Raw genomic sequence first — 25372 nt, forward strand, 5'->3', positions numbered from 1 at the left:
GGTGCTGAATCCTGCTCTCCCTGGTGATTTCCCCATGCCATCCTGTCCTCTCTGCTGTCCCTGGTGCTGAATCCTGCTCTCCCTGGTGATTTCCCCATGCCATCCTGTCCTCTCTGCTGTCCCTGGTGCTGAATCCTGCTCTCCCTGGTGATTTCCCCATGCCATCCTGTCCTCTCTGCTGTCCCTGGTGCTGAATCCTGCTCTCCCTGGTGATTTCCCCATGCCATCCTGTCCTCTCTGCTGTCCCTGGTGCTGAATCCTGCTCGCCCTGGTGATTTCCCCATGCCATCCTGTCCTCTCTGCTGTCCCTGGTGCTGAATCCTGCTCTCCCTGGTGATTTCCCCATGCCATCCTGTCCTCTCTGCTGTCCCTGGCGCTGAATCCTGCTCGCCCTGGAGATTTCCCCATGGCACGTGATAGTAAGACAGGTTTGGAGATTTGTCTGAGACATGTGACGGGTTTTTGTTCCTTTTTTACTCCCTATCACTTAATTTGTGTATTTCCCGGTATACAAAAATGAGTGAAACTGCCTCCCAATGAGTGAGATAGGAATACAGGCACATACCTATGGGGGCACATACCTCTCACCTCCTCTAATACACAGACATCGGGGACACATACCTCTCACTTCCTAATACACAGACATCGGGGACACATACCTTTCACCTCCTAATACACAGACATAAGGGACACACATCTCTCACCTCCTCCTAATACACAGACATCAGGGACACATACATCTCACCTCCTAATTCACAGACTTCGGGGACACATCCCACTCACCTCCTAATACACAGACATAAGGGACACATATCTCTCACCTCCTAATACACAGATATCGGGGAAACTTAACTCTCACCTCCTAATACACAGCCATAAGGGACACATACCTCTAACCTCCTCCTAATACACAGACATCGTGAAACGTACCTCTCACCTCCTAATACACAGACATAAGGGACACATACCTCTCACCTCTTCCTAATACACAGACATCAGGGACACATACCTCTTACCCCCTCCTAAAACACACATTAGAGACACATATTGCTCACCTCCTAATACACAGACATAAGGGACACATACCTTTCACCTCTTCCTAATACACAGACATCAGGGACACATACCTCTTACCCCCTCCTAAAACACACATTAGAGACACATATTGCTCACCTCCTAATACACAGACATCAGGGACACATACCTCTCACCTTCTCCTAATACACAGACACGAGGGTCACATACCTCTCACCTCCTAATACAGACACCAGGGACACATACCGCTCACCTCCTCCTAATACAGAGACATCCAGGACACATACCGTTCACCTCCTAATACACAGACCGCAGGGACACATACCTCTCACCTCCTCCTAGTACACAGACCTCAGGGACACATACCTTTCACCTCCTCCTAATACACAGACCTCAGGGACACATACCTCTCACCATTCCCACTAAGGTTATGTTTCAGACATGCTGCATGCTTTGTGTATTCATCGTGCTGGAACACAGTACAGAATGTTATCTGCTCGCCCCCGTATTCACTTAAATGAGGATGAGTAATTTTCGGATGTTATTGAGACGTGGGCTCTCCCCTCATCAGGCAGCGGTTGGGTGGTCCCTGCGACGCTCCCCCTCTCCCCACACTCATGCACAGCTCCCGTCCCCCCCCCCCTATCCCCTCCCCGCTGCCTTATTAGTCATCACAAACCACGGGGTCCCCCCCGAATCCTTCTCATCTCTCAGAGCAAGTGGGGCAGTCTCGGGAGTTGCCATGGTGACTGGCATCTCCTTCTGTCTGACTCACTCCTCGCCCGCCAGATGAAAAGCGTGTGCTGTCCTGGTGGCACCGTCACCGAGGGGGTTAAATCCTCCACTGCCAGAGGGACCTGTGAATTCAGGTGAATGATCTTCCCAGCATGCTGCCAGTCTCCTGGCTGTCCCGCTGGCACTCTAGGGCAGCATTTAAAGTCGTATTCTACCACAATAAATATATATATTTTATTATTCATTTTTACCCTTCCCATAACCAGGGTTGCCAGGTGTCCAGTATTGAAACGGACTGTCCTGTATTTGGACACTCTGTCCTGTAAAAAATGAGAGGTAATACTGGACATGTATGTATCCAGTATTACCTTTCTGGACATAGTGACTTGACCGGCATGGGGGGGGGAGGGGGGAGGGGCGGCCACGGGATTTCCCTGAGCAGGGCTGTGGCTAGGGGGCTGGGCAGCTTCCTCCATTCTGATTAGCTGCTGCTGGGTAATGCAGCCAATCAGGAGGAGGTGTCAGGAGCCTGGGGGTGGGGGCAAGGAGAGGAGGAAACAGCATGGAATGGAGAGAGGTAAGATGGGTATCTGTGTGTGTGTAGGTCACCATTGCGTCCAGTATTTTTGGAGAAGCCACCTGGCAACCCTACCCATAACGGGGTTCTGTGCGAGCACTGACACCCAGCTCGTATACCCAGGTCCAGGGAAAGAGACTTTCCGAGGGCCGCCCGCTTTGTAGCACTGCTTGGGAAACCCTGATATACCAAAAGTTCCTACAAAGTGTCATGGGATGTTGAATTTGTTTGTTGGGGGGGAGCAGCAGATCCTCACGCTTGGGGGGCTCTTGGAAGGTTTTTGGTTTTTAGCAGGAAAATGTGAATTTCAGGCTGTTGTAATGTTAGTTTACTCTATATTTCGTTTTTGAGTAAAGTCTCCGTTAAATGTTAGAGTAACAAAACCCAAGCCGGGCAAGCGCTGGGTTATAGAGCAGACTTTACAAGATCCCAATAGCGACATTTTAAAGAGGTCCAAAAATAGTTTTAAATCCATATTTCTCTGGGAATTGACAACTACCTGGAAGTAAGGCTTTGCCTATAGTGCCAGCGACGGCGACACGATGGGTGACGTCACCCGTCCCCGTCGCCACTGGCGAAAGTTATGTTTCGCCGGTCGGCGGCATCGCGGGATTCCCGCAATTTGATTTGTTAAAGGGCCGTCACGTGACGCGACGGCCCTTGAAAAATCAAAATTTTGCCGGCGGCGTTTTCACGACGTCGCTTGTCGCCGTCACGTGCACTATAAGCGCAGGCGGCGGCAATGCTTTTGTTTTTGGGCGAATTCGCGTCACCGGCACTATAAGCACGGCCTAAAACAGTAAAAACACGATGAGAAGGAAAAGCCATGTTGGTGCCTATGGCCCAGAGAGATACTTACCCAAGGTAACCCCGGGATTTTATATGGGTTCATCCACTTCAAAGGCAGTGAGATTCCCACTGAGTGAGGCTCTCACCTCGCGGGACAGTGATATTAATGGCGTCAGAGTTCTGCGCAGTTCTCGGTGGTGCGTCAGAAAATAGAGTTAGCTTTAAAGGAGAAATACCACCTACAATTTATTTATTCTCACCTGAACTGGCGGGTCCCCCGGATCATGGTCTGTAGCCCCCCCCCCCCCAACATTCAGGGATCCCCAGAGCAGCAAGCCCAGGGTACACTGGGCAAATTAGAAGATCCAATATGGCCAGTGGGTCAGGGCTTGCTCCCAAAGCCAATAACAAACCCCCACAAAAATAATGTGGGCAATTATATGACGACTTTCTATTGGGGACCCCGCAGCCAGGAACTGGCTTTTCAGTGCCAGGGCTTTTAACCTTTTCAGTGCCAGGGGTCCCCTGAAACGTCTGCAGCACGTGAGCATGTGGCGCAATCATGTGCCTGATGCAGGAAACGAAACTGAGCTCCACTTTGGTTACTGACCCATCCGTCAGAGTATTCAGCCCCGATGTACCCCTAAAATCCCCCGGCATTTGCTCATGATGTTCCTGGTATGTCAGTTGGGCACTGTAAGGGTTAAGGGCACCCTTGAGCACAGTACAGCTGCTTTTCTCTGGCCCTCTGAAATTGCAGTGTGTACAGTGACCTCCAAGACTCGGCAAGCTAGCGGATTCTGGGTTTCCATGGCGATAAGGATGCTGTCAGGCTGAGCGCTGGGTCTCCGCTCCCGAGCATTTAATCTTCTGTATAATCTCCCATCTGTTCCTTCCTGGTGGAAGTAGGTCTTTATCGTGTGAATATGATTCCTGTATCTCTCTTAAAGGCGCAGTACTGTCTGGTGTGTGTGTGTGTGTGTGTGTGTGTGTGTGTGTGTATATATATATTAATGTGTGTGTGTATATATGTATATATAACGGAAAAAGCTGTGTTAGTCCAGTTGCGATAGTGCAGAATAAATGAGTTCTTCACTAATAAGTGATATATTTTTTTATTTGGACTAACAATTTATGTCATAGGACAAGCTTTCGAGAGTTCTCTTCCTCAGGTCGGCGATACTGATTTACAAAGGAATCTATGGCTAAAACAGAGGCTTGGAAAGCAGAAAAAAAACAGAGATTTAGATAAGGGTGGGAAAGGGATGTTTGAAGAAATTGGAAAGGTAATAAAACGTGACAAGTAACAGCATGGAGGTGGAAGGGGATTCTGTGGGGGGAGCTGGGGGGGAAAGGTGTGGATAAGAAGAGGCAGGCAGGATAATGACAAACAATTGTGATAGTGTGTGAGAAACCCCATATCCGCATTAAGTCCTCTTGTTTTGGTGTCAGCGTCTTATCATTCTGAGTTGAAATGTTTTCCGTTCTTGGGGGCGTTCAAACATTCCATTGAGGATTTTGATTTTTAAATCATTTATGGAATAATCTGGTTGTGGGAAATAATGTCCCACAGGTGAGCAGTATCTGCCTTCTTCATGGTGTTGTATAGAGTGTCTGTGCATATTCATTCTGCCTTGAAGCTTTTGGCTGGTTTCCCCAATGTAGCATCCTTGGTCACATTTGTTGCATTGAATCATATAAACCACATTCCTGGATGTGCAGTATGATCCTTTTACATTGAGTGTTCCATGGTTGTGAGTGGCTGTGGGATCTTGGCATATATGTTCGCAGAGTTTGCAACGTGTGTTGTTGCACGGTTTTGTGCCATTATCTGTGTCTTTAAGTTCGTTATTAAGTTTTCTGTTGACTAATTTCTGTTTGAGGTTTGGTGGTTGCCGGAACGCAAGCATGTGGGGTGTGGGAAAGATTTATTTTAATGTCACATCCTCTGCCAGCATGGGTTGTAGATCTCTGATTATTTTTCGTATTCCCTCTAGGGTAGGGTTGTATTTTGCCACTAGTGGTATACGTGTGGTAGGTTCTTTCTGTATTGTAGCAGGTGTTCTCGTGGGGCTTTTAGTGCAGATGTAATAGTTCTGGTAATAGTCTTTGGTTTGTATCACTTCTGTCTGAACGATTCGGTCAGTGTTGTGAGATGTGTCGGTCTTCAGTGTCAGAGCATATGCGGTGGTATCTTTATAGCCTGGCTGTGCATGATACATTGTTTTGTATGAATGGGATGGGATCTGGAGTTGTGGTGGTATATGCATCTGTCTGTTGGTTTCTTGTATACAGATGTGTGTAGCTTGCCATTTTCAGTGTTATTGTTGTATCTAGAAGTTGACTAGGTTTGCAGAATAATCAATTTTGAGTTTAATTGATGGATGGAATGAGTTCAGGGACTTGTGGAATTGTTTTAGGTTTCCTTCACCCTCTTTCCATATTATAAACAGGTCATCAATGTATCTGTAGTATTTGTAGGGCTTGTGGGGGAAAAGATTGGCATATTGCGGTGCCATCTTGGTACCGATTGCAGTCCCCATTAGTTGTAGGTACATTTCCTTGTTGAAGCTGAAGTAGTTGTGTGTGAGGATGTATTCTATCAGTTTGGTAATTACATCAGCGCTGTATTTCTGATCCAGGGGAGATGTTGTAAGGAATTGCAGGCATGCCTCAATACCATCCTTGTGGGGGATGTTGCTGTAAAGTGTAAAGGGATTCTACATCCATGGTAACTAGCAGTGTGTTGGATGGTAGTTGGTTGATGTTGTTAAGGTTATTGAGACAATCTGTGGTATCTTGTATGAAGCTGTTGGTGCTTGTGACTAAAGGTTTGAGGATATTCTCCACTAAGCCTGATATTTGTTCTGTGAGTGTGTCCATACCTGTATCCATACCTGTTAAAATAGAGAGGAGGAGAACTCTCGAAAGCTTGTCCTATGACATAAATTGTTAGTCCAAATAAAAAGGTATCACCTAATACTGAAGAATTATATATATATATATATATATATATATATATATAATTCTTCAGTATTAGGTGATATATATATATATATATATATATCATTAAATAAATACCCAATATCAAAGAATCTGGAGAACTCACAAATTCAAAAAATACAATTTAATGAAGTAACACGGGCATCAGGGGGTAATCACAGAAAAAAGAAGCAACGTTTCGGACCTTACGGTCCTTTCTCAAGCTCCCACATAAATACAGTTCCTCTGTTTTACACATATTTGTTGCATTTATATTGTTTTTTTGTAGTTTAATATTATTAGGTTAGTGATTAGCGCTACTTTTCTTTTTCTTTACACTATTAGAGGGGGTTGGGGTTCTTTACAATGAATCTGATCTCAGACGCGCTATTAGAGCGGGGTGGGGGTCCTTACATTGCATCTGATCTCAGACGCGCTATTAGAGAGGGTTGAGGTTCCTTACAATGCATCAGATCTCAGACGCGCTATTAGAGAGGGTTGGGGTTCCTTACAATGCATCAGACCTCAGACGCGCTATTAGAGAGGGTTGGGGTTCCTTACAATGCATCTAATCTCAGACGCGCTATTAGAGAGGTTTGGGGTTCCTTACAATGCATCTGATCTCAGACGCGCTATTAGAGAGGTTTGGGGTTCCTTACAATGCATCTGATCTCAGACGCGCTATTAGAGAGGGTTGGGGTTCCTTAAAAGGCATCTGATCTCAGACGCGCCATTAGAGAGGGTCGGGGTTCTTTACAATACATCTGATCTCAGACGCGCCATTAGAGAGCACATATGGCTCAATCAGAAACTGGGATATGCTGAAAAAATGACCTGTTGGGGGGGACTTGAGGACTGCAGTTGAGCGCCCCTTCTGTATCCCATTATAATATTAGGATAAGCAACATCTCCCATTAGCACTCCCAGATTATTTACTGAAGCGATCTGTTTTAATTAGAAGGAAATCCCTTAAATTCATGAAAATAATGCTGTTTGTGCCCACTTCCGGCACGATACTTATTTGCGACGCTTGGTACCTAGCCCAGGAATTGCTCAATTTATTATTTCTAATGAAAACTGGAAAGGAAAAAAAAAGAAACTGAATCCTGTATGTTTTTAGTGATTTTATTTCCTACTTTTCCCTCAAAATTACTTTGAGGAAGAACTGAAGCTTTAATTAACCCAGTCCGTGCCTGGTGGGTCCTCTCTCTTCCGATGTCCTGTGCAGTGTCCCCACGGCGTCGCGTTGCGCTCAGTGAATAAAAACGCTAGAATCGCACGGCTACAGAAATACAATCTTTATTATAACTCTAAAACAACAATAGAATCCACACCTGAAAACCCACTGCAGTCGTAGCATGAAAACCACTGTCCTTACAGATCTGTGCCACCTCCCTCTGCTGACAGACAGACAGACAGACGGACAGACGGACAGACGGACAGACACATTACACACAGCAAAACCAGGATCTGGGAGAGGTGAGGGATAGCGACTGTTGGGATACACTGTATGTAGGTTTCTAGTTTGTCCACATTGTCACAGCGATGTTATTGTCACTGGATCACCAGCTAGAATAGAACAATGTATGGGTATTACTATGTGCTGTCATTCTCATTGTCACCGTCATCATTATTATAGCGGGTTTGTTTTCTACTTTTTGTCACTAACCCCAGTCTTTATGCTTTTGTTTGTCATCAATGCTCTGTCCCTGTCCCCAATTATCTGTCATATCAAGGGTTCAGAAAGAACCAACGCTCCCCACAAGGGGACAAGAGGTCATCATTTTTTTGCTGTGTTTATAGAGCATACAGTGACTGCTTCTGCTTCAGGTCAAAATGGGGCGTCACACATTAGTTTTGTGCTGCAATTGTGTCACGTAAAAAAAATAACGGTGCCTGTGTACCAAGCACCCAAACTCAGATGTGGGGGAATGGGAGGAGTTCTAGTGAAGGGTTACATGGAGTGTTATATGGACAGATTGGTAGGGGGGGGTTATATGGAGGGGGGAGGATATAAAGGGTGCAGTTGTATGGAGCGGAGAGGAGGAGTTGGAGAGGGCCTATTTACCTTGCGTATAAAAATTCATTATGACAAACAAATGATTTTACGGATGAACCTCAAACATTGGCAAAAGTTTGGAAATGCCGAATTCTAGGTGCCCTGCCCAAGCTTTACCATTTCTGCACAAACCACTCACACACTGTTCTGGCATCCTGTGATGGAGGAAACGTGTGTGTTACATCTGATCTAATCTTGACTGTATAAACTGATACATTGTACAACAGGTGCCGAGCAGCATTGCCATCTCGTTACATGGCGTGTGCATGGAGGGTGCGTGTGTTTTAGCCTCAGGGAGAGCAGCTTGGGTAGAAGACCTTGTGCAGTGAGCCACTGATCCTAAACTAGGTGTGTGCAGGTCTCGTTAACTCCTCCACTCCTGGAAGCCTGCACAGCACTGGAAAGGGGTTTAGTGAAATAGAGACCCTAGGAATGATTGGACGAGGGGCTTGAAATACATGTATTCCTTCAGATGGCAGGAAATGTGCAGTCCCACTTTGCTGGTCCAGAAGCTGCTGGCTTAATCCTTTCCCGGCCTAAGGGTTCTGCAACGCATTGCACAGCTGTATATCGCTGAACCCAGAAGCACAGGGGTGGCCAACTCCTGTCCTCAGGGGCCACCAACAGGTCAGGTTTTCAGGATATCCCTGCTTCAGCACAGGTGGCTCAATCAGAGGCTCAGTCAAAGACTGAAAACCAGACCTGCTGATGGCCCTTGAGTACTGGAGTTGGCCATCTCTGCTGTAGCCACTATGGGGTTTAAGATACAATCGATCAAAAAAGAGCGTCCGAGAGAGACAGGGAGGCAAAGCGCTCTACAATATTACACACTCTTATTGTTTTATAACTTGCTGCAGACGTCAGGTTACATTGAATCAAATTCCTATTATAAAAATGCCGGGTATATATACGTATGAAAAAGGAAAGTAGTGTCACTGGGGCTGAAAATAAAGTATTGCTTTCAACTTTAAAAACCATGGAATCCGGTTGAAACTGCGTTCCATGCCCGAGTGCTTTCACATGATATGCAGCTCGGTGCGACGGCATTAGTATGCGATAATAATAAAGTGCATCGTTTACAGAGAAGCATTATGTGGAATAGGGATTAGGGGGAGTGAGAGGGGGAAAGTGGGGGAGGAGAGAGGGGGGAAAGAGAAGGCAGTGGGGACCTAGGAATAATTTAATAAAAACCTCCACTGCTAAGAGGTTCTGCAAAACATCACAAAGCAGTGGAAGAGTTAAATGTTGTCACATATAGTATAAAAATATATTGTTTTTACGACTCCTTCCCATTTTGCCTCTGGATCATTTCATCCAGTGAAACCCTCCAGTGTTTTTTTTTTTCTTTTCTATTTTGGATTTTTTTTTAACATAAAATAATATTTGCGGGGCTCCTTAAATGGATCTGTCCCACACTGCATTATACACAGGCACTGCAACCCAGTGCCAGCTATCTAGTTAGAGATTCATCCCGGAAAGAATGAAGCGGGGTGCTCCGATTCCAGTGCTGCAGTGATCAGGGCTGAGATGTGAAGAAGCTGTTAGAAAATTAACAATTTTTAAAAGTCTCTGAAAAATAGTTGGCATTAAAAAAAAATTCCAAATTGTAAAACATCTGAAGAATGTCTCTCTGGGAAAGTGACGGTCAGGGTGAAAATGGCGAGGATGGACATAAGTAGGACAGATCCTTTAAATATGGCCCCGGCATGAACTTCTTCCCACTACTTTGTAATCAACTCATCATTGCAGCTTTGGGTCGGCTGCAGTCCAGTGGTCCCAAACTATTGTTTAATTAAATGACGTTAAGTTACAGATCATGTCTATAGACTATAAACTAAATAAATACAAAAGATACATTGTAAAATCAATAAAAACATATAGTATAGTAGACATTAAGAATGGCTAAGACGTGTTGTATTGGTGAGTGCTATCACGTTATTGCAGATTGTCTGTGTGTTGGAAACCTGCGGTTGTATACAATAGCGGTGAGTTCCACTTCCTGGGGGGGCAGCCACACTCACTGAGGGGGCAGCCACACTCACTGAGGGGGCAGCCACACTCACTGGGGGGACAGCCTCACTCACTGGAGTGCATCCTCACTCAGTGGTAGGAAGTTTCACTCATTGTCTGCTAACGCGGTCTTGCAAACGTCAGTAGCGTCTCGCTCCTTGAGATCTGACGGGCCCTTTTCGTCTGAATGTGTCTGGTGATGCGCAGGCTGCCTCAGCTCCACACACAGCGTCGGTCCAGAGTCCTGTGTCCCTCCCTGTGTGATGCCCTAGCCCTGAGACAGACAGAAGTGACAGGTCCGTAACCCTGTATCGGCCAAAGCTGCCTGAGACGCATTACAAGCTCCTTTTAGCAGTGAAATAATTTATAGAGGTTTTTTAAATTAACCCCCCATTTGGTCATCATTGTGCCTCCAGTGCTCAGATTTGCAATTTTATCCTTTGGGGGGCGGGGGGAGGGTTGGCATTTAAGAGGTTAAACACACAGACCTAAAATGTGCTTTATTCTCTCTGCTTTTCCCTTGTGAAAGCCTCCAGTTCTTTGATGTTTTGCAGAAACTGAAAAACATTCCTGTGGTTTTTTTTTGGGGGGGGAGGGAGGTTCTATTTATTCTCCAAAAATGTCCGCCATTGTAATTACCCACACCTTTCCATGTAACTCGGGCCAGATCTCCACGACTTTGGAATCAACATGGCATTCTTCACTCTGTTAGTTACGAGCCCCTGACTTGGCTCTCTCCAAAGACTTGTGGTATATTCTGTGACATTGGTACTTCCGCAGATTTGCACACCTTATAAATATTGATCTCAAATAATCCAACACACGTTACAGATGGTGGAGAAGGTGTTACATGGCAGTGCTCTCTCTTTTATTGTAGGTCCAATATATGTCGTCAAGTAGGGGCCATATCTTTAACCCTTGCGCTGCCAGGGGGCTTGGGACACACTGCAGCCCCTCTTGCAGGGGAGTGGTCACATTGTAGCAGCAGGCCCTGCACACTAGGAGTGGTGGGATTAAAGGGGGTGCCCTCATGCCACAGAAGATATCTGCCTCTGCTCCTCCTGCTCCCCCTCGGGGTCCCCCATCAGCGGCTGCCTTTTTTTCAGCTCCCGGTGGTATTTGGCCATGAGGGAGGCGTAGATGCAGCCGTAAGCAGCGGCGACCACCATCATAATGCACACCACACCGCACACCACCCCGGCGATGATCACCGTGCCGATGGCGCGCCGCACGCTGGCCGGCCTGTACCTCTGCCTCTGGGGACAGTCCGGGCCCGGCTCAGGCTCTGAGGGGGCGAGGTTTCCTTTGGTACAGGGCGGGACCGGCCTCTCTGCAGGGGCGGAGCTGTTCTCGTCCTCCAGCTGCGAGCAGTAGCTGAGCATCTCGACGGGCACTGTGCGCATATCTCTCCCGCGCAGCTCCTTGGGGAGGGTGCACTGCAGCTCGTCTATTTTACCCCCTGCACGGACAGAGAGAGGGGGCGGGGGTAGGAATGGTTATAGGCAAATAAAGTAATGGTACTGTGGTTGTGAAAATAAAAATAGCAGCAGTACCCCATAGCTAGCACTGCACTACACTGCACACTGCACCATGCAGTGCTCTCCACTTTAGATCAGTGTAATAAGAGCAGCTGCAGTGCATGGCCCTGCCACTTTACATAGAGTACAACTTATGCTTTAGGCTCCTGAGCTGTGTTTTTTTAATTGGCATTTAGATCATGGGAATCTATTCATGCTGAGCATAGTAGGTTTTCTTGTTCGGAAATACTAGGCTCTGGTTTTTTGTTTCTTGCAGTGAATGAGGAACTTAAAGAGTTAACGTGCCTCGTGAGTGCGTTCAAGTGTTTTTTTGTTTGTTTTTTATAAAAAAATTTTTAAATGTTGTTGGAAGGGTACAACAAAGGAGAAGGGAAGAAGGTAGGGGGGGGGGCACATGTGCAGCCTCCTAAATTAAGGATCTTTCCCATCCAGAACACTAAAATTACGGCCTTATAAATAAAGGAGGTGGTGAAGACCCTTAAATCGGCTAAAGCTCCCAGGGCCTGGTGGGCTCCCTAAAATATATTATAAAAAAAGACATTAATTTACTTACCCTGAACTTATTGAAATTGTTCAATTACTTCTTGGAGAGTAATAATATCGGACAACAAATGTCCAAAGCTAACCTCACTGTTATTCGCAAAGGAGGGAAAACCCACTCCTGAACTCTTGACTTAAAAAGATATACTAAAATCCTAGCAAATAGATTAAACCCTATGCTCCCCAGGCTGATCCATGCAGACCAGGTCACACTTGTAAACGAGCGCCAGGCTTATCACAATACTAGAAAAATTATCAATATTATAGATCATGTGAACTCTGCAAAAGTCAAAGCTCTTCTTCTAAGCCAAAATGCAGAAAAGGCATTTGACAGGATTAGTTGGCCTTTCCTCAATCAGACTCATTCCTGATGGAGGCATTTGGGTTTGAAGGTCCCTCTCTCAAGGGAGTCCAAGCCCTATATAAAACCCCAGTGGCTTCTCTAAAACTACCAGGAGGGGTCTCAGACAAAATAAATATCTTGAATGGTACCAGACAAGGCTGCCCCTTATCCTCGTTGTTGTTTGCCCTCACAATAGAGCCGCTAGCATGGACAATTAGAAATAATCCCAATATCAAGGGCATAAAAATTGTCGCTCTTTGCAAATGATATAATTTTAACTTGGTCAAATCTACTGGCATTGTTACCCACGGTTACAGGCCACGGTAACAGAATTTGGAGTAATGTCTGGTTATAAAATAAATACAGACAAATCAGAAGCTCTAAAGTTAACTTTGCCAAAACATGAGTTGAAACTACTCCAGATAAATTTCAATTACTGATGGAAAGCAACACATCTTCAATGCCTGGGAATATTCCTAACTAAAAATTATCAGACCTTATATAAATATAATTATCCTCGTCTGTTCTACCAAATTAAAAAAAGATTTACCTACAGTACATGGAACAACTTCCACATTTCTTGGCTAGGCTGCATATAGTCCATCAAAATGAACATACTACTTAGACTTCTTTATTACTTCCAAACACTTCTAGCTGCTGTAACTTTTAAAAATATAAAGCACCTACAAAATATATTCTTCCAATTTTATATGGCGAAACAAGAGACCAAGACTAGCGAGATCAGTTCTCCTAGCAAAATCTGGATGCGGTCTCAGATATAAAAAGCTATTATTTAGTGTCCCATTTGAAGCAAACTATTTTTTGGCACTCTAACCCAGGCATTTAATGCTGGGTAGATATATAGAGTCAGCCCGATCACAGCCAATCTCTTGACCAGCACTTATTTGGCAGAGTTAAGATAAAAATCCAGGGCCCCAGATAGTATCCACGACCAGTTATTTCACCCTAAGCACTGGGAACGTGGCAAAATCCAAATTTCAGTTACTCTCCAACCCATCCAAATTAGTCTCACTATTTGTAAATCCTAATTTTCCACCGGGATGGAACACAACATCCTACGAAATCTGGAAAAGTAAAGATATATTGGACATTTAATAGTGAAAGGAAAGCTTTAAGACTTTAATGATTTGTGTGCCAAATAGCCATTGCCATACACTGGGTTGTTTTGATACCTACAGTCCAAGTAAGACCACATACTTCTCCTCTCTCTCCCTCACGCGAATGTCCCAGATGTACTTTTTTATTTATTTTGAAATCTCTGGGAATAGATGGTATCAAAAAAGTTTAATTTCTCTCTATAAAGAACTGGTCCCAAGGAGAACTGTCTACACATAAATACATAATTAATTGGGAGAGACTTTCAAACTGAAATTTCAGTGGATGACTGATCAGATATATGGGATAATGCTTCTAAAACCTCAATCTGTATCACAAGGAAAGAAAATATCTATTAAATCTTTTGTTTACTTAACGCCCAAAAGGTTACGTCTAATATTCCCAGGCTCCTTGAATAAATGTTGGAGAAATTGTGACCTAGCCCACATTTGGTGGTTTTTGTCCTAGAATGAAACGGTTTTGGACAATGGTTCAAGGTTTGATTGAAGAGACACTAGAGATCAAAATCCCAATAGATCCAGTTATGATTATCCTAGCCAAGCCAATGGAACAAGTATCACATCAATTAACTGCAGCTAGGTGTCCGATCTCAGCTGCATGAAAAAAACAAAAGACCCCCCTTAAAAAATTCCATTGACCAAAGGATATATTAAGGAAACATTAAGTGACGCTAATGGAAAGGCTTACTGCCTTTCTGAAGCATAGTACAAATATATTGTATAAGACAATGAGCCCTTGGATTCCCAGATAAGGGTTGTACGACAGACTTACGTAGGCTAGAGCTAGCGGGAAAAGGTGGTAGACCCTACACACAGCGCATTACAGAGAACAATAGCTGATACCTACCCTCAAGAGTGTTACCAATTTGGTTGTCAAATCTTTTAAAGATACTGTTAGAAAACCTAAGGCTCAAATGTATTACACAGCAGTAATAACCGGTACTGTATGTTATATATGTATATGGAAGGAAACACTGTCCTAACATAATAACACAACCAGTGCCTTCGTAAAATGTTACGTGAGCTCTGATCGCATATTCACATTTGGTTACATTTCTATTTGTCCTTTTGTTTCCCTCAATATTGATACAGTTATTCCAAAGGGCTATGTCTATGAGGATCAGAATCCCACACATTTTAGATGATAACTCCTCAAACTGAGATATTACTGCATATAATTATTTTTGATCATATAGTGATTGCTTGGTGAAAATACCGCTTTTATTGTGAAATTCCTTTTAATGAACCAACACATATTCTTCATAGATGTAATAGGGTTTATGGAGCTTTCCAAACCTCACAGGTCTCTTCTTCACGTGTACAGAGCTGTCAAAACCTCACAGGACTCTTCTTCGTGTGTACAGAATTTACCATACCTCACAAGTCTCGTCTTCACATGTACATTGCTTTCCAAACCTCACAGGTCTCCTTTTCACTCGGGCCATTTGATAAGTGATGCTTGGAAAGTGCATATTATTACATCTATGAAGCTCCTGTTGGTGGATTAACAGGTTTATTATCTAGGTCTTTATTCTGCACTGGCCCTAAGCCTGGGTAAGAGACCTGTGTTTGTGAGTTGCAGATGCTCTCACCTCGGTAGGAGAACCATTCCATCCAGTGCTTAAAGTCACGCAGGTTGCAGTCACACTCCCAGGGGTTGTCCCCCAGCTGGATCTGCTGCAGGCTGCTCAGCGGCTCAAAGGTCACCCTGTCCAGGCTCTGCAGCCGGTTGGAGCGCAGCGAAAGCCAGTGCAGTGTGGGCAGGTCATCGAAAAGCCCAGAGGGCACTTGGGAGAGGCCATTGAGGGAGAGGTCCAGCCTACGCAAGAGGGGCAGCTGGTGCAGGAGGTCACGGTCCAGGCTGCGGATACTGTTATTGCGCAGGCGCAGCTCGGTGAGGTTCCCCAGTTCCCCCAGTAGCTCCGAGGGCAGCTGGTCCAAGAAATTGTTGGAGAGGTCGAGGCGGTGAAGGGAGCTCAGGTTAGAGAAGGAGTCCCCAGGCAGGGAGCTGAGACGGTTGTTGAGCAGTAGGAGGGTGCGAGTGTCCAGGGGGATGTCAGGGGGCACGGAGGTGAGACCCCGGCTGCTGCAGTCCACCTCCAGGCTGCTGGTGTTGCATGTGCAAGAGGAGGGGCAGGGAAGAAGGGTCTTAGCAGCGCAGAGGGATAACCAGCAGGCAAGGACTGGAGGCCAGAGCGAGAAGAGGTGGAAGCAAGAAAGGAGGAAGGAGAAGAAGAGAAGAGTGAAATAGGGAAAGAGGATGAATATTTTAAGGCATCGAAAGAAGAGAAAATAAGAAGGGAGTGAGTAACAGAAATGTGAAGAGGATGAGAGAAAGGGAAGGGAGGGAGATTGATAGTAGAAGGGGGTGAAATGAGAAATCAAGAGATGCAATGGAAGAGGACATTGGGGCAGTGAGGCGAGGGTGTAAAGCAGAGAGTAATATATACAGGGGGAAGAGAGTATGAGAGGTAGAGGAAAGGGCAGAGTTTGGGAAAGGAAAGATAAAGGAAGAGCAGGGAAAGTAGAAGGAAGGAGAGGGAGAAGTAGGAGGGGAGAAGAAAAGAGAGAAAGCAACACCAGAGGGAGGGACAGAGGACACAAAAAAGGAAGAGAGACAAGTGTGAGTTATTCATGAGTAATACTGGCCTACAGTAGTGTAAGAGATGTGGCAGGTCAGCTTTCTTGTGACACAGCTCTTGTCTCATGGAGATGGAGAGAGGACTGAAGTCCTAGAGTTGTGATTATCTGAACAGAAGGCCTGTCTCAGGAATGGTGACCTCCCCCCACCTCGTGCATCCTGACATTCCACAGAGCAAGTCTTAGGGCTGTTCTATACAGCATGCGGCCGTGCGTGCCTATGCGAAAGCGCGTGCACGTGACGCATGCTTTTCGTGAGTATAGTGTGAGTATACTGTGTGAGTATACAGTGTTTGTGTGTGTTTATGTGTGTGTGTATGTATGTGTGTGTGTGTGTGTGTGTGTGTGTGTGTGTGTGTGTTTATGTGTAATTTATTATTTATTAAAAAAGAAAACATTGTTAAAAATAAAAAATGTATTAGATTAGCGCAGACACACAAATACATACACATCTACACACACACACACACATACATACACATGCATACATATATACATACATTTGAGCGCAGGCAGTAGCGCGAACAGATGAATTTCCTCATCTTCGCCACTGTCTGTCGGCTCCCCTCTCCCTGCCGCGCGCGCGCGGGTCTTCTATAGAAAGGCGGACTGACGTCAGCCAACTAAAAATCCGCGCACGCGCACGGCGCTATAGAACGTGCCTTGAGGGGAAGTGTCGAGGAGCTGATATTGTTCCCCGCTGACATCACTGCCACTCTGACATCATGGGTCCAGTGACTTTTAGCAAGAGGGTAGCCGAGAACACCAAACAAAAGATGCAAAAAGATTAGTGCAAAAAGGTAATTTTAATGACTGAACACAGTCATAGAACATTCTATAACTGTTCAGTCATTAAAATGATCTTTTTGCACTAATCTTTTTGCATCTTTTGTTTGGTGTGCTCGGCTACCCTCTTGCTATATACAGGTATGTTATATACCCTGACTAGGTCTTTGCTGCCTGTAGCACCCACTAAATGTAAAAAAAAAAAAATCTACATTTCCCTGCTGTATTTACCTTTGTCCTCATTCAGTTGGGGCATCCCGAGTTGCATATAGTATCCTGATTTTTGGTATTCAGTGACTTTTAGTCCATGTTAAAAATGGATGGCAAAGTGTCATATGAGGGAGAGCTTTCACGTTATTGAAACTCCTGTGCGTATTTCTAAATGGAACGGCATCTTTAACCCCTTCACTCCTGATGGAGGGAGGCTGCAATGCATTGCTCGGCAGTGGTGTTAACACTTCAGTTTTCATGGGACTAAGCATGTAACCAGGTTCCCTGTGACATGCAGAGACAGAGCTGTGATCCTGGGGAGCTGTGGCTGGGAGAGGAGGTCTAACAAGATTTGCAGCGGCAGAAAGGATTCTTTTCCACCCACACCTCCCGCCCACTGGGGATTCCTTACTGTGGGCCGCGGTGAACAAACTTTAGATCAGGGGTGGCCATCACCAGGCCAGGTTTTCAGGATATCCCTGCTTCAGCACAGGTGGCTCAGTCATTCTAACTGTACCACCTGTGCTGCAGCAGGGATATCCTGAAAACCTGACCTGTTGGTGGCCCCTGAGGACAGGAGTTGGCCACCGCTGCTTTAGATACATTGTAACATGTGCAGTTTCACCGAGAACCACAAATGGGCGTTTAACATACACTATTAACCCGTTCACTCCCGAAGGTTCTGTCCTTATTTTCCTGGGGAACAGATAGATAATGTTCTGCTTTGATGTACAAGTATCAAAGTGGTTGCCCTGGATTGAGATTTCCAGGCATCTGCATCATCTGCATCAGCACAACCTTGCACATTGCCTCTTCGTGTATTGGTTAGACGTTTCCCTGGTTTAATGCTGCTACAGAAACATTTGCAAACACCTTACTATGGACATTTCATTTGATACCTTTGATACATGTGCTGTTTTTTGCAGCAGGGGACTTTGGCTATCTGACCCCTCTCAGAGCTCCATTATACCAGATGCCGCTGAGCGGCAGCGCGATCCGGTGACGTCGCCCTCACGCTGCCGCCGAGTGGCATCTTGATTATATCAGGGAAAATGCAAAGCGGAGATGGGGAGGCGTGGCCGTGAGCGGTTTGCCCTCATTGGCTGGAACTGCTCACGTGACGCGGCATCGCCAGCCAAGAGCAAATCTGAGGATCGCGCCAGGAGACATCCACCCTGCAGTTACACGCGGTGCACGCCGCAACAGGTATAAGCGCTGCTATTGTTTTTTTTAATGTTGTTTTTCAGGCGCGCGGCTCTGCTACACGCGGCTCCACGCGCATTTTTCTGTATAATCATGGCTTAGGAAGATGAACGGGGCTCTGTCCTGTTCCTAGTGATCAGTAATGAGTATCTGCCACAGATTACATCATAGGCCCACAGTGCTTTTATACACCATTTGTTGCATTTCTAAGCTGTATTCTATTTTGAACAGGCTCTGAGATTTTAAAGGGATGGCCTCCTGCTGCCTGCCGGCATATTATATATAGTATAATATAATATTATATAGTATAATATTATATATATACGCTCTTACGACGCTTTGCAACGTTGTTTATGTGAATGTGTATATATATATATATATATACACACACACATACACAACGTTGCAAAGCGTCGTAAGAGCGTTGGATAAGCCATTTTGGCATCGTGAGAGCGTTGGATAAGCCATTTTGGCGTTGTAAAAATTAATATAGGTATGCATTGAATAGCGTTGGATAAGCCATTCGTTGTAAAGTGAAGCGTTGTAAAACGAGGACTGCCTGTACACTTGATTGTTCAATTCTGGAGTGCTGCCTGCTGATTTCGTTTCCAAACGGCATCGTATTGTGTGTGTGTGTGTGTGTGTGTGTGTGTGTGTATGTATGTATATATATATATTTATATATATATACAGGTATGTATATGTATGTGTGTATATATATATATTTATATATATATACAGGTATGTATATGTATGTGTGTATATATATATATATATATATATATATATATATATATATATATATGTGTGTGTGTGTATATATATGTGTGTATATATATATATATATATGTATATATATATGTGTATATATGTATATATATATGTATATTTATATTTATAATAAACTTGTATAGTTACTGATCCGGTGGTCTGGTGACAGAGACAGCACACAGTGGCACTATCCTGAGGAAGGTCCCTGTTGAGGACCGAAACGTTGGTTTTGATGTCCTGCGTTATCTTTAATACAGTTTTTTTCTATACCACTGTGTGCTGTCTCTGTCACCGGACCAGTTCTGGCTACTCTGGTAACTATACAAATTTATTATCTGCTTTATGGGACAAGCATCAGAATTTTGAGAAGGCTAGCATGCAACACAGTTATGCTATGGAATCACGTGATCGGGCCCTTTAAACGCAGAGGGATACCGGCACCTCATAAAGGGGGCTGTATCTCGGGAAGCAGGGGGTCCCCCGACCTGAAACCAACGCGGTTCAGCTCCGGAGACCCCCTGCACATCTACACTATCAATAAAAATGTATTTCAAATGAATTTATTTATAGTCATTTATTTATTTAGATTTATTTATTTATTTTTTGGCGGCTGCTGTGTGTGAGTTTTTTTTTATTGTGGGTAGCGGGGTGGGTGAAGGGGGTATTAGCCCCAACGGTGCTTGTTTAGGGCTTGCGGGGGGGTAGCGGGAGGGCTTAACCCCTTCATGACCGTAGCGGTATTAACTGCTACGGTCGTGAAGGGGGTTAAGTGCACCCGCAACCCCCCCGCAAGTCCTAAACTCACACCAAGGGCCAAATACCCCCTTCACCCACCCCCGCTACTCACAATAAAGCGGGCACGGTGAGTTAACCCCTTCATTGCCTTAGCGGCTATCCGCTATGGTAATGAAGCAGCATTTCTGTATTTTAATAATATTGTGCAGGAGCAGGGGGGGTCCCTGAGCATTAATTTCTGGCTCAGGGAGCCCCCTGCTCACTGTACAATATTATTAAAATACAGAAATGCTGCTTCATGACCGTAGCACATAGCCGCTAAGGTAAGGAACAAGTGTTTATATATGTTTTTTATTCATACTGTACATGTGCAGAGGGTCTCCAGAGCAGAAACTTTTTGGTTTTAGGTCTGGGGACCCCCTGCTTCCCGAGATACAGGCCCCTATAGGGGGTGCCGGTATCCCTCTGCTTTGTTTACAGGCCGCGATCACGTGATCGGGACCTTTAAACGCAGAGGGATACCGGCACCTCATAAAGGGGGCTGTATCTCGGGAAGCAGGGGGTCCCCAGACCTGAAACCAACGCGGTTCAGCTCCGGAGACCCCCTGCACATCTACACTATCAATAAAAATGTATTTAAAATAATTTTTAATGTGCCGATGTTTGCGCAGAGAGAGCAGCGGTTCTCTCTCTGCTGCAAACACATCTCGCCAGGGGACGGCCTATAGTATCATTGATGTGCATATACAGTACTGTATGTGTATGTTAGGGGTTATAGAGGTTGTTGTTATACAGTATATATATATATATACATATACATATATATACTGCATTACAATTCATGAATTTATGCCATCTGGCGGTCACGCGAAGCATTGCAGCCTAGTAAATCCTGAACCATTATTAATTAACACATCAACCGCGCGCCAGCCGTGTAATGCGCCTGGCTGGGAAGGCAAAAGGAGCCCGGCATGCTCCGGGTGAACAGAGTGGCATTCCAGGAACATGCCAGGTACATGCCAGTGATTACTAAGAATAAATGCTGCCGCAGCAGTATTGACTCAACGTTTCGGGGACCTTTTTCAAGTGGGGACCGAAACATTGAGTCAATAAATGTCACTTTTTTGCAGATAGGAGTGCCTGTCCCTTTTTTCTGTATATTTTTAAGACAGACACACACACACACACACACACACACACACACACACACACACACACACACACACACACACACACACACACACACACACACACACACACACACACACACAGTACTCTGCTCCGTATATGGAGTATGGAGATCTGTGTGTTCCAAAAATACGAAGTGGCTGTGTTCTATTAAACCTTCACACACAGCGGGGGGATTAATAATAATGAATTTATTATAGAAGACAGAAACGTATCCTTATTGTTGCAAGAACAGCAAGACAGTGAGAGACAGGAGTCCTTTCTAGAATAACAAGCAGCTGAGCACCACCAAATGACCAGGTAAGATTAGGGGGTCTGCCATGGCTCTACGCCCTGGCCGTCCATCAGGTACTACCTGTTGTGTCATTTAGGGTCAGAGGTTAGAAGCTTGTTTACCAGGGAGCTCGGTGGAAGGAATTACAGTCGCTAAGGGCATGGGTTTGTTTAATGCACAAAGGTCCATATTTTGGCACTGAGGCATAAGACACCGGGGCTGGAAGACTCATTCTAGTGACTGTAAGGAGCCTTCCCAAAAGTGCCTTCTGCCTTAGCACAGTTTAGTAAATAAGAGCCAAAATGTGAAAGAAAATACACAAAACACATTGGGGGAGATTCATGGCGCTCTGATAAGTGGAAATCAGAACTTGGTCTGCGTTAACTTCCATTGACTTGTATGGCAATTGACGACGATCAAGCTCTAATTTCCCTTTCAGAACTTTGTGCTTCCCTCGAATATATTTCACTATATATTTGCCAAGTGACTTCTCCTTATAACTTCTTCTATTGCCCCATATAACCACATCCTATAATTCCTATTACTCCACATGACCGCTTCCTATAACTCCTCCTGTTACCCCATATAATAGTTCCCTTTAACTCATATTACTCATACAGTATAACCTCTCCCTATAAGTCCTCCTATTGCCTCATATAACCTCTCCCTATAACTCCTCCTATTGCCTCATATAACCTCTCCCTATAACTCCTCCTAGTGCCTCATATAACCTCTCCCTATAACGTCTATTGTCCCATGAAACCTCTCCCTTTAAGTCCTCCTATTGCCCCATATAACCGCACCCTATAACCCCATCTCTTCTTCTGTCTTTGTGCTGCACTCTTTTTTTATTGAGGCACTGTATGAGCAGCCAGTCAAACTAAGGCCTCGGACATGGTCAAAAAGACCGTGCTGAGCCGCGCTGAGGGGAAACATTATCCCTATCAGCGCGGCTTTAGACGGCGCTTCCGCAGGCGTGCGGAGGCGTGTGGAAATGCAGGAGACAGGCAAGTGTAAATTTTGCCGCTGAGGGAAGCACAGGGCTGATCACGTGACTGCCAGAAGCCAATGGCAGTCCGTGACGTGGCGCCTTAGCCCAGCCTCCCACCCAGCACACAAGCGCACTCGCTGACGCTCATGCAGGGACACGAAAAATCTCCTGCTTGAGCAGGAGAGCATGAGCGTCAGTGCTGCCCAGCGCTCTTCATATCACCATGTCCCAGGCCTTAGGCTGAGTCCCCGCTGGCGTTGAGCGCGCTCATGCTTAGAGCATGAGCGCCGGGTGTCCTGCAACTTGCGGACGCGCGTGGGGGGAGGAAGGGCTGCGCAATTGCGGGATATCTGAGCAAGCGGGAAAGTTTAAAAATGTTATTTACAAAAGCACCGAGCGTGCGTGCGCGCGCATCGCGTGAGCCGGAACTTGCATATCAAAGGATATCAATTGAATGATATGTATATTTATGTATTATGATATACACCTAGGAGAATAAGCATTTATCACAGTAATTACTGTTTTGCCGGGACTACACTATAGATCACACTACTATGGTATTTATTCTGGAATAGATGTTTATAGATAGATGTGTATACCTTTGACTGAGACACAGTCACCTATCTAGCTACTTGCAACTGAGTCATTTTAATGTATGAATGCAGTTATGTGTTTTTAATCAAATATTGGAATTAATAAAACTTTATTATTTTTTCTTGGTCTTTTCGGGTACTATGGGTCTAAAGACCCACACAGTAATTATCTGTTGGATCAATGCTATCCGGTTATTAGAATCTAGCATTGAGTGCTATGTATAGAGGAAACCTTTTCTGGTCCCCTTAGGTTCAACTCTGCTACAATATATATATATGTAAGTAACAGCACCAAGCGCCACCCGCTCAGCATTCTCAGCGCCAGTGGGGACTCAGCCTTAGGCCTCGGGCTGACCCGTGCTGAGGCGCGCTGCTGCTCGGCACTGAGCCCCTGCAGTGGCAATGAGAGCGGCTTTAGCAGGGGCTCGCGCACGCGTCCGCACGCTTGGGGAAGCGTGTGTCGCACACAGTTTTCAAATTTGGCTCTCGCCAGAGCGCAGGGCCGGTCACATGAGCGGTTTGCCCAATGAGGGCAAACCAGCTCCGTGACGTCACTGGCCCGCCCCCAGACCTGCCCCCGACACGCCCACGGACGGCGCGCTGTGTAATGCCAGGGAAAGCACCGCTTTCCCTGAGCCTCAGCGCGCCTCAGCCCGGACAAAATCACTATGTCCCAGGCCTTAGGTGTGTGTGTATGTATATATGTTTGTGTGTGTGTGATTATCTATAGCTATATATCTATCTCAAATAAAAATATCGCTTGTGAGCACATTCACATATCTTAGACAGGGCTACAACCCTGCTTTTCGCCATTATCACCTAGCATACAGTGCTTCCACTGCAGCAATGGATTCTGGGAAATTACATGCAAATGAGCACACATTGTCACCTTTTGCCTCCTGTCCATTTTTACATGGAACCCTTATAAGCTAATGCTCGCTGCTTTAACACAGCTTTTCAGTTAGCCTGGGATAAGATGCAACGCTAGTAAACTCGTTTGCATGTCATTTCCCAGAATCCCTTTCTGCAGTGGAAGCACTGTATGCTAGGTGATAATGGCGAAAAGCAGGGTTGTAGACCTACATGTGAATGTGCTCACAAGCGATATTTTTATTTGCTATATGGTATAGGGTGGAGGTTTCTTGTTGCCTTTTTCACTTTTTCGCCCACCATAACTTATATATATATTCTGTGTGTGGGTACGTACACTATATATGTTAATGTGTGTGTTTGTAATAATTCATTTTTTTGTTTGTTTGATGCACCTTTTCCCATTAGACTTTAGTTCCTAAATCTGTTGAGCTATTAAATATATCTTAAAGGATAAAACAGAAGTGGTGGGAGGGAAGGTTTTATAATGCGGAGTGCTCTCAAGTTATGGGAATCCCATTATAATATGCAAAGTGGACTGAATTGAAGGGACTAATTGTGCCAGTGAAACTCTAGGTATGGAGCTGTGTAGATTGTCAGTGCGATATAATTAAAATAATATTTGCTCATTGTGTAGCTCCTCCATGCTTAACCCTGTAATGCGTGTGAGAGATAACACGCAGAAAGGATATTATCAGAATAATGTTTTATGAATGCCAGCTGTGCCCGGGTGAGTGACCCCTGGCCCCCTCTGTGGGCACTGTGTGGGTGTCCCCTTTGCAGCAGTAGTGTCTGTAAAGGAATGCAGGGGGCCTGGCTGACAGATGGCATGGGGGAGATGGCAGTGACAGCGCAGTGGGAGTTAGACGTGTGTAATTTCAGCCTAGGCAGCTGAAAGCTGATCTGTGCATATGAATTGAGAGCGGGCACCCGATCCCCAGCGCCTTCCTCCTAAATAATTCACACCGTGATAACTGGAGCTGAAGCAGGTTTGAGCGGGCAGGCGCTGGTGTCCTCCAGCTCTTTACCTGCAAGGAGGGTGGTGTGTCCCACCTCTCACTCTACAAACGTCACTTAGTACAAGAAAGTGAAGCGATGATGGAGAGCAGTGATTCTGCACATAATGAGGCGATATATAACTATTCCGTCTTTAACCATGCTGTATATTTCTCAAATATTTTACCAGGAAAAATACAGAGAGTTAAGTTTGATTTTCAAGTATGTCCCGGGTACAGAATACATGGTGTCAACATTATTGAGCTACAATACATGTTTAGAGTATAAAACAGCCGAGGTCCTGAACGATCTTAAACAGGGGGCGTTTTTGAGGAATTGTTGCAAAAGTGTGGAGCCCGGTAAAAGAAGGA

At 45.2% G+C, this 25372-nt stretch overlaps 2 protein-coding genes across 11 annotated transcripts in view; one reads left to right on the forward strand and one right to left on the reverse strand.

The window, feature by feature from the left end:
* CACNA2D4 (calcium voltage-gated channel auxiliary subunit alpha2delta 4) overlaps positions 1-25372 on the forward strand; it is a 211204-nt gene that overhangs the window by 102330 nt on the left and 83502 nt on the right. The gene's annotated exons all lie outside the window — the stretch shown is intronic.
* Positions 7402-25372, reverse strand: part of LRTM2 (leucine rich repeat transmembrane protein 2) — a 43547-nt gene continuing 25576 nt past the window's right edge. For 3 of the 4 annotated variants that reach the window (XM_075602363.1, XM_075602364.1, XM_075602365.1), the window contains 2 exons: positions 15337-15927; positions 7402-11646 (listed from right to left, as the gene is read on the reverse strand). In XM_075602363.1, the coding sequence (XP_075458478.1) occupies positions 11216-11646; positions 15337-15927 (1022 nt within the window). In that variant the 3' untranslated portion in view covers positions 7402-11215. The remainder of the gene's footprint in view (positions 11647-15336; positions 15928-25372) is intronic. The other variant, XM_075602366.1, reaches the window with a different exon arrangement.

The sequence above is a fragment of the Ascaphus truei genome, chromosome 5, assembly GCF_040206685.1.
Source record: "Ascaphus truei isolate aAscTru1 chromosome 5, aAscTru1.hap1, whole genome shotgun sequence".
Lineage (NCBI taxonomy): Eukaryota > Metazoa > Chordata > Amphibia > Anura > Ascaphidae > Ascaphus > Ascaphus truei.